The sequence below is a fragment of the Arachis ipaensis genome, chromosome B09, assembly GCF_000816755.2.
Source record: "Arachis ipaensis cultivar K30076 chromosome B09, Araip1.1, whole genome shotgun sequence".
Taxonomy (NCBI): domain Eukaryota; kingdom Viridiplantae; phylum Streptophyta; class Magnoliopsida; order Fabales; family Fabaceae; genus Arachis; species Arachis ipaensis.
In genome coordinates, this window is record NC_029793.2 from 111,594,059 (window position 1) to 111,604,082 (window position 10,024).

The 10,024-nt window shown below is 48.4% G+C and overlaps 1 protein-coding gene across 1 annotated transcript in view; it reads right to left on the reverse strand.

The window, feature by feature from the left end:
- Positions 7,360-10,024, reverse strand: part of LOC110266910 — a 9,188-nt gene continuing 6,523 nt past the window's right edge. The window contains exon 2 of the mRNA XM_021111969.1: positions 7,360-7,851. Coding sequence (XP_020967628.1) covers positions 7,360-7,851 — 492 coding nt within the window. The remainder of the gene's footprint in view (positions 7,852-10,024) is intronic.

A 10,024-nucleotide genomic window follows, 5' to 3' on the forward strand; every position in this document is an offset into this window, starting at 1 on the left:
TTACGACGCCGGTCCCGTTAGAGGCGGACGACGAGTCCAGGGAGGTAGGGCGAGGGGGCATGCTGACCGTGGGGACGACGACGAGGATCAGCATGGGCACGTTGGTGGGGGTGGTTCAGGGGCTGTTGCAGCTGCGGGTACTAGTACACACGATGGCGGTCATGGGGGTGAGTGGTATGGTACAGGGATGGGTGACGGGGCTGACACGGGTGACGCTGGACTTGGATCGGGCCCTCTTGGACATTACTTCGTTGGTGTGCCAGCCGATGACCAGCCTGAACAGGGGGGTACACCTTGGGTTATCCCGGGATCACAGTGGTCAGACTTTATTGGGTCAGACACGCTTGTTGGGGACTTCGGGAGTCCACGCTTCCTAGAGGAAATCACCGCCATCATGCAGGGGGACGTGACTCCCCGCAGTGGTGGTCAGACCTCAAGCACACAGGCCCCGTTAGATGTTGATCTGAACGAGCCTCCATCCTCATCCGCTGGTCACCAGTTCTGTCTCGGAGGTACCCCTCCATCCGCCTTCACCGCTGCATCAGAGTCTGTCGCAGGGCCGTCTGCGGCACCCTTGCATGTTGCGCCACCTGCACAGCCTGCCCCGCAGGAGGATGGGGATGACATCGAGGATGAGGAGCCGTTTATCCGCCGAGGTCAGAGGACACGGGTAGCCCATCGCTGTGGTACTGGCTCGCATCTGTTTAGATGATTCATGTATTTCATGTATTTTGTTCCCTAAGGTTCAATCATGTATGATAGCGATTTGTACTTTTCTTGTTATGTTATAGTCTGTTTACCTATGTTATTTGTTATTTGTGTTCTGGGACATTGACTATTTATAATCATTAAATCATGAAACAGTTTATTGTTTACTTTGACTTATTAAATTTTGCATCTACGGAACTTGTAGCAGTACTCATAATGAAAGACAATATATTCATTACTACTCGCAACAATCAAAGTACAATGTATAAAGATCAACCAGTTACATATGTGCTCAAACATTGCATCTAACAGGAAAACTTAAATGTAAATAATACTAACACTAACAACATGCCCACTAATGGTGCCCTGTCTGAGACGATCCTCCAACCTGAGGGCAACAACGTCGTGTGTGTCCGGGTTGGCGACATAGGCCGCACCTCTTTGGCCGATTCGGATCTGCCTCGTCCATATTCGTCCGTATCCTTGTGGATCTAGGACGACCCTCTCTTGCACGCCTCTTGTCAGGGTCCGGAATCACCGTGGGCCCGTCGTAAGGTGGCTAGAAGCCCTCCGGGATCAGAGGTGTGAATCCCATCCGATACACACTGAACACCGAGCTAATCTGATAGACGCTGTTAACGTAAGAGGTCCAGGTGACCCGTGAGTAGGCACAGCACGCAAGTGCGTGCTGACACGGGAAATGAAGCGCCTGGAAGTACCCGCAGTCACATGTCCGAGAGGCAAGTGATACTCTGTAAGTACCCAAGGAGAAAGAACCAGTCGGAGTGGTCTCTGCTATGGTGAACTCGGAGTTATCCCGGTCATACAACGTCACCGTGAAGCACCTGGCCGTCTTCAAGTTGGCCTCAATACACTTCACCAAATGCTGACTGAATTGTTGTCCGGTTCCCATCTGGGCCTCAGCCTCTCTCCCCTTGCGAACAAAGAGTTCCGCAAGCCTACCATATGTTGCCTTCACCAGGGATGCTACAGGGAGATTTCTGACCCCCTTGAGGATTGAGTTCACACACTCGGAGATGTTCGTCGTCATGTGACCGAATCTCCGCCCCTCATCACGATGCTGAGTCCACAAGGAGTAATCAATCCGGTTCGCCCACTCACACATCGCCAGGTCTTTAGACCGCAGAATATCAAACCAGTAATCAAATTCAACCTCGGTCTTCGCATACGCCGCATTCACTAGAAGCCTCCTAGCGTCTTTGCCCTTGAAGGTAAGGGCAAAATTAGCCGCTACGTGTCGTATGCAGAATGCACGGTACGCAGATGGCGGTAACCAACCTCCGTCAGGGGCCTCAAGCACAGCCTTGATGCCGTTGTGCCTGTCCGATATAACCAGCAGACATCACACTTAACAGGGCCTCGTCTTTATCCTGGAATTGCTGACCAACCTGGAACTCTGTCAGACCAGCAGTCCCTTCCGCATCTCTAGCTCCGAATCCAACAGCGTGCCCTAAAACCCCCTCATGCCTCATGGCGTCCAGGTCCAACGAGGAAAAATGTGGGGGATACTGCTGTGTGCCAGAGCTAGAACCACCGCCCGCCAATGCAGGACCAGTCGCTCCAACCTCGTCGCCGCTGTCATCCTCAATCGTATCCGGCTCGACGTCGTCCTCATCTGCATCACCCAAGACTCCGTCTCCGACGCCAACCGGTGGAACGCCCTGTAAAGCGTTCGGCAGAATATCAAAGGATCCTACCTCGTCGCCTACGCCGTCATTCAGATCAACAGCAAAAGACGGGTTTTTGTGTTGGTGGTTTATGTTACCAATTTTTGTGCGTGGTTTATGCAAGCGGTTTATGTGAGTGGTTTAGGGTAGGTGGTTTTCGTTAGTGGTTTTATGTTGGTGATTTGTTTGACTTGTTTGATGGTAGTTGTTTTACGCTAGCTGTTTTATGTAAACCGGTTTAGTTAAGCTGTTTCTTGTTAGTGGATCTCGTTAAGCTGGTTTATGTTAGCGGTTTAGTTGTGCGGTCTATGGGTTTGTTTTCCAGTTGCTTATCTTTCATGTAATGTTATGCGGTTTTATTTAGCAGAATGGTTAGTTGATGATTTATCGTGTTGCTTACGGTTGTGGTTGGTTTTTAAGCTGGTTCTAACTATGCGGTTCATTTCATGCGCAGCCCCAGCGATGCATTAGGAGCATGCGGCGGCAGCAGGGCATGCGACTTGATGACAGATACGTTCCGTACTTACAGATGGCAGGTCTATACCATCTTGCACGGTTGAACGACCGATGGTTCCGGCTAGACGAGGCCCTTGTCAGTGCATTCGTGGAGCGATGGCGTCCCGAGACGCACACGTTTCATATGCCGTTCGGAGAGTGAACGATCACACTCCAGGACGTGGCATACCAGCTGGGTTTGCCAGTGGAACGCCGTTACGTGAGCGGGTGCCTGTCAGAGTTCCATATATACATCGAGGGTGGCCGTCCAGCCTGGGTCTGGTTCCAGGAGTTGCTCGAAGTTATACCTCCTCCTAGTCAGGTTCAGAAGTACGCAGTGAACTGCACCTGGTTTCAGGAGACTTTTGGTGAGTGCCCTGAGGATGCAGATGAGGATACTGTGTGCCGATATGCCCGTGCGTACATCATGATGTTGTTGGGCACGCAGCTGTTTGCGGACAAGTCCGGGAACCGGATTCACATCAGATGGCTTCCGTACGGAGTGAGGCTGGAGGAGCTGGGTACCTACAGCTGGGGTTCTGCAGCACTGGCTTGGTTGTACCGGTGCATGTGCCGAGTGGCGAACAGACATGTCGTCAAGTTAGCGGGCCCGCTTTAGCTACTTCAGTCTTGGATCTTTTAGCGCTTTCCTCGGTTTAGGCCTGCAGGCTATGAGACGTTCAGCTGGCCATTGGCCTCGAGGTACTAGAAGCGGCCTTCTCTATTTCAATTTTACATACATAACTGCATATTCATTAATAGTCTATTGCATACTCTAAACACATATTTCAGTAGATGTAACACATGTGTACGGTGCAGATGGTCAGGTTACAACCCTTCCGGGAGCGAGAAGGGTCCTAGAGTGCAGATGTGGAGGCTCAGGATAGACCGGTTACAGGACAGGGAGGTGAGAATGCCAGTTAACAAGTGTCCTTCTATAATCAACCTTTTCGATTTGGGTCCAACAGTTGCCCTGACAAGGGTGAGTTCCTTGTGCAGTTTATATGGATGCCGTACAGTAGCCCCGACGTACTTCAGGTTGTGCATCCAGAGGTTTTGGAGCCTCGGCATATGGCGTTGTGGCGTTCTGTGACCACGCTGATCTACTTTGCTGTTATAGAGTGGCATCAGATAGATCGTGTTCTTCCACAGTTTGGAGGGGTACAGCCCCCTCCGCTTCCTGCCCTAAACATCGACTTTCTGATGTCCAAGGATGGGAGAGGCGGCGATCGATGGTTCCCGTCTTATTTGCAGTAGTGGCATCTCCACTGGGACTCTCATCAGGAGAGTGTGCTGAGGTTCGACGTTGTTGCCGACCCCGGACCGTCGCATGAGTTCCTTGAGTGGTGGAGTCAGCATGAGAAGAGGTTCTTGTCTCTGGACCCGCAGCTGGGGGATCCGAGAGCAGTTTCGATTCCAGTTGAGGCCTCACAGCGGGGTCCGGGGCGAGTTCCTGATATGGATCGTCCTGAGTACGTGCCGGACAGGCGTAGGGTTGAGAGGAGGATGGGTGTGGGGACACGGCGGAGCCAGCGTGAGTGGAGGTGGCCTGATCATGCTATGGACGATGATTACGACGCCGGTCCCGTTAGAGGCGGACGACGAGTCCAGGGAGGTAGGGCGAGGGGGCGTGCTGACCGTGGGGACGACAACGAGGATCAGCATGGGCACGTTGGCGGGGGTGGTTCAGGGGCTATTGCAGCTGCGGGTACTAGTACACACGATGGCGGTCATGGGGGTGAGTGGTATGGTACAGGGATGGGTGACGGGGCTGACACGGGTGACGCTGGACTTGGATCGGGCCCTCTTGGACATTACTTCGTTGGTGTGCCAGCCGATGACCAGCCTGAGCAGGGGGGTACACCTTGGGTTATCCCGGGATCACAGTGGTCAGACTTTATTGGGTCAGACACGCTTGTTGGGGACTTCGGGAGTCCATGCTTCCTAGAGGAGATCACCGCCATCATGCAGGGGGACGTGACTCCCCGCAGTGGTGGTCAGACCTCAAGCACACAGGCCCCGTTAGATGTTGATCTGAACGAGCCTCCATCCTCATCCGCTGGTCACCAGTTCTGTCTCGGAGGTACCCCTCCATCCGCCTTCACCGCTGCATCAGAGTCTGTCGCAGGGCCGTCTGCGGCACCCTTGCATGTTGCGCCACCTGCACAGCCTACCCCGCAGGAGGATGGGGATGACATCGAGGATGAGGAGTCATTTTTCCGCCTAGGTCAGAGGGCACGGGTAGCCCGTCGCTGTGGTACTGGCTCGCATCTGTTTAGATGATTCATGTATTTCATGTATTTTGTTCCCTAAGGTTCAATCATGTATGATAGCGATTTGTACTTTTCTTGTTATGTTATAGTCTGTTTACCTATGTTATTTGTTATTTGTGTTCTGGGACATTGACTATTTATAATCATTGAATCATGAAACAGTTTATTGTTTACTTTGACTTATTAAATTTTGCATCTACGGAACTTGTAGCAGTACTCATAATGAAAGACAATATATTCATTACTACTCGCAACAATCAAAGTACAATGTATAAAGATCAACCAGTTACATACGTGCTCAAACATTGCATCTAACAGGAAAACTTAAATGTAAATAATACTAACACTAACAACATGCCCACTAATGGCGCCCTGTCTGAGACGATCCTCCAACCTGAGGGCAACAACGTCGTGTGTGTCCGGGTTGGCGACATAGGCCGCACCTCTTTGGTCGATTCAGATCTGCCTCATCCATGTTCGTCCGTATCCTTGTGGATCTAGGACGACCCTCTCTTGCACGCCTCTTGTCAGGGTCCGGAATCACCGTGGGCCCGTCGTAAGGTGGCTAGAAGCCCTCCGGGATCGGAGGTGTGAATCCCATCCGATACACACTGAACACCGAGCTAATCTGATAGACGCTGTTAACGTAAGAGGTCCAGGTGACCCGTGAGTAGGCACAGCATGCAAGTGCGTGCTGACACGGGAAATAAAGCGACTGGAAGTACCCGCAGTCACATGTCCGAGAGGCAAGTGATACTCTGTAAGTACCCAAGGAGAAAGAACCAGTCGGAGTGGTCTCTGCTATGGTGAATTCGGAGTTATCCCGGTCATACAACGTCACCGTCAAGCACCTGGCCGTCTTTAAGTTGGCCTCAATACACTTCACCAAATGCTGACTGAATTGTTGTCCGATTCCCATCTGGGCCTCAGCCTCTCTCCCCTTGCGAACAAAGAGTTCCGCAAGCCTACCATATGTTGCCTTCACCAGGGATGCTACAGGGAGATTTCTGACCCCCTTGAGGATTGAGTTCACACACTCGGAGATGTTCGTCGTCATGTGATCGAATCTCCGCCCCTCATCACGATGCTGAGTCCACAAGGAGTAATCAATCCGGTTCGCCCACTCACACATCGCCGGGTCTTTAGACCGCAGAATATCAAACCAGTAATCAAATTCAACCTCGGTCTTCGCATACGCCGCATTCACTAGAAGCCTCCTAGCGTCTTTGCCCTTGAAGGTAAGGGCAAAATTAGCCGCTACGTGTCGTATGCAGAATGCACGGTACGCAGATGGCGGTAACCAACCTCCGTTAGGGGCCTCAAGCGCAGCCTTGATGCCGTTGTGCCTGTCCGATATAACCAGCAGACCGGGCTGCGGGGTCACGTGCTGTCGAAGGTGCGAGAGAAAGAATGTCCAGGACTCTGCATTCTCACCCTCTACTAGTGCGAATGCGACAGGTAGAATGTTGGAGTTCCCGTCCTGTGCAATCGCGATGAGCAACGTTCTCCCATACTTCCCATACAGATGTGTGCCGTCAATGCTGACTAGCGGCTTGCAACGACGGAATGCCTCGATGCACGGAGGGAAAGTCCAAAAAAGTCTGTAGAAATACGCTTGAGACTCGTCCACCTGTCCTCCAACTCGAACCGGGCTCGTCCTGAGGACCGCAACACTTCCAGGCATCGTCAGTTGGACACCCAACACCCACCTAGGTATGTCGTTGTATGACTCATCCCAGTCACCGTAGATGAGGGCAATAGCCTTCTGCTTTGCCATCCATACCCTCCTGTAAGTCGGCCTAAAACAAAAGTGCGCTGCCGTGGTGTTTAGGAGCACCTTTATGCTCACGGATGCGTCAGCCCTAACCATTGGCATAATGAACTCCGAAATCACATGATAATCCAAACTCCTGTGGTCACTCGAGATGGATGTGGCCAGGCAAGTGTGAGGTCCATTGTACCGTTTGACCTCCCAAATGCCCTTGCGCTTCTGGAGACTCAGTCGAATCAACCATGTGCACCCATTCCCAAACTCGGAACACTTGCCCACATACCGGCGGTGATCGGACTCCACCACCTTGTACTGTACCCCTCGCTGGATGCTGTAAGTCTTCACACTTAACAGGGCCTCGTCTTTATCCTGGAATTGCTGACCAACCTGGAACTCTGTCAAACCAGCAGTCCCTTCCGCATCTCTAGCTCCGAATCCAACAGCGTGCCCTAAAACCCCCCTCATGCCTCATGGCGTCCAGGTCCAACGAGGAAAAATGTGGTAGATACTGCTGTGTGCCAGAGCTAGAACCACCGCCCGCCAATGCAGGACCAGTCGCTCCAACCTCGTCGCCGCTGTCATCCTCAATCGTATCCGGCTCGACGTCGTCCTCATCTGCATCACCCAAGACTCCGTCTCCGACGCCAACCGATGGAACGCCCTGTAAAGCGTTCGGTAGAATATCAAAGGATCCTACCTCGTCGCCTACGCCGTCTTTCAGATCAACAGCAAAAGACGGGGAGGCAAAAAGTTGGACCGCTGGCTCGTACACTGGGACGGAGGAAGAAGCCACGGCAGCCCTGGAGCTGGAACCAGCTGCCGTGGCTACATTGGTGGTATTCCGGTTCGAACCCCCTGAGCTGGATACCACATCAATCAGCTTTGCCAGCAATTCTGGTGTCCTCACCTCCGGAAACTGCCTCCGACAAAGAAACATGACTTGTAGGTCCTCATCACTACCAATCGTGAAACAATCATACTTCACCGTATCGTGCAGGATCGTGACTGAAATGCGATAGAAAAACTTCTTAATCCGCTTCGCACCTTCCAGGCCAAGTTTCATCAGTACAGATCTAACAAGGTCATCATAGCTTGTCGTTGGATTCACGACAATACAGAGAGGATCCTTATCTGTGAACTTCACTCCGGAACGAGTTTTCCTCTTAATGGATCCTCTGTGGTGAACCAGAACAACAAAAATCTCCTCACTAGCCATCTTACTCCATCTAATGAGACCAACTCACGCTTAGAACGGTTTATATAGAGGTCTCTCTCCCACTAATTCGAATCGGCCTGGTTCGAATTATTTTTTGTGTAATTCGAACCAGCCCGGTTCGAATTACTAAGGCCGGACTCTCTCTATAATTCGAACCTCCCTGGTTCGAACTATGTGCACTCAAGGTTTGTGTAATTCGAACCTGTCCGGTTCGAATTACTAAGGACGGACTCTCTCTATAATTCGAACCTCCCTAGTTCGAACTATGTGCATTCAAGGTTCGAACCTACCTGGTTCGATTTATGAAGAAAATTCAGGTGGTAGTTCGAACTGTCCCGGTTCGAATTACTCTCATTTGCAGTTCGAACCATATCGGTTCGAATTATATATATACAAGATCCTGCGCATTACTGAAACGATTTTCAGTTTGGCTTATATACGTCAATTTGAGATGGCATTGGCTTATAATGGTTTTTTACCCCAAATTTTAAGACACAAAGAGTTTAATAGCTTAAGTTCTTGTAATTAATTCAAGGTTATTATTGTAATTGTACATCAAAATTATTTCTGAAAAGAATAAAACTATGTATGCTTGTCCATTAATGAGATCTGAATTATAAATTAAATCTATTACAGATCAAATTGTATCTCTTATGGCTACATATTAGAAAACAAATTTCTTGAAATTATTAGGTGATTTGGTAAACTTTCTGTAAATATCTTGTATGTCAAGCCCAATAATAAGAATAGGAAATCTATTAGCTAATCTTGTATATGATAGAAATTATATTCAACAAAAGGTAGGACATTTTGGAATTTTTTTTTTGTGCAAAAGTTCCTATTAAAAAAAGCCTGTCGAGGAAGTGGGATTCTATTTCGGAGTGAAGAAGTTGTGCCACCGAAACTGCATTTGATTAATGCTCTATTATTCTGCACCTAAATATTCTATACAAAATTCAACAAATCATAATCCATCCTACCTTCACATTGTGTCCGTTGAGATCAGAATCAACAAGACGACACCACTCCGAGATAGCGCCACACATATATCTTAGGTTTCAAAACTGAGAAAATAGGGCCAAAATATACCTCTCATCAAAAGCTAGTGTGAAAAACTACATATCAAATCACATTTACCTCTGCCATTACCATGGTCAAACGCATCAAAAGAATCAGTCATGACGCTGCCTAGGTCCCCAATACTCCAATTTTAAGATTCATCTCTTCTAGTTGTGAATTATAATAGAAATTACCAATATAGTCCTACACTGTTCATAGATCACTTACCTTTTTAAACCCAAGCTCAATAATATTCACTAACTACAAACGAATTCAAGCCAAGTATCAAGCGCATACTAGTTTTTGACCATGTGACCATCATAGACATCACATTCATAGCCATAACAAAACCTACTTATTTAGGACAAAGCATTCTACAATCTAAGACCCAACTCCAAGTAAGAGACCACATGAATTTCTATTTTTCATTATATTAATTTTAATAATTACTTTTAGTTTTTACTTTTATATTAAAAACATTGTAAAACTATTAGTTAAAAGTATCACAGAATCAAATGTTCTGCTACAAACGAAAGTATCAAGCGCATACTAGTTTTTGACCATGTGACCATCATAGACATCACATTCATAGCCATAACAAAACCTACTTATTTAGGACAAAGCATTCTACAATCTAAGACCCAACTCCAAGTAAGAGACCACAGAGACCACATGAATATAATTATTGTTTTTATAAAAAATTATAAATGATTTTAACAATTTTTTTATATAAAAAAAATAGCATAATTATTTTTTTATAAAAAATTATAAATGATTTTAACAATTTTTTTATATAAAAAAAATAGCATAATAT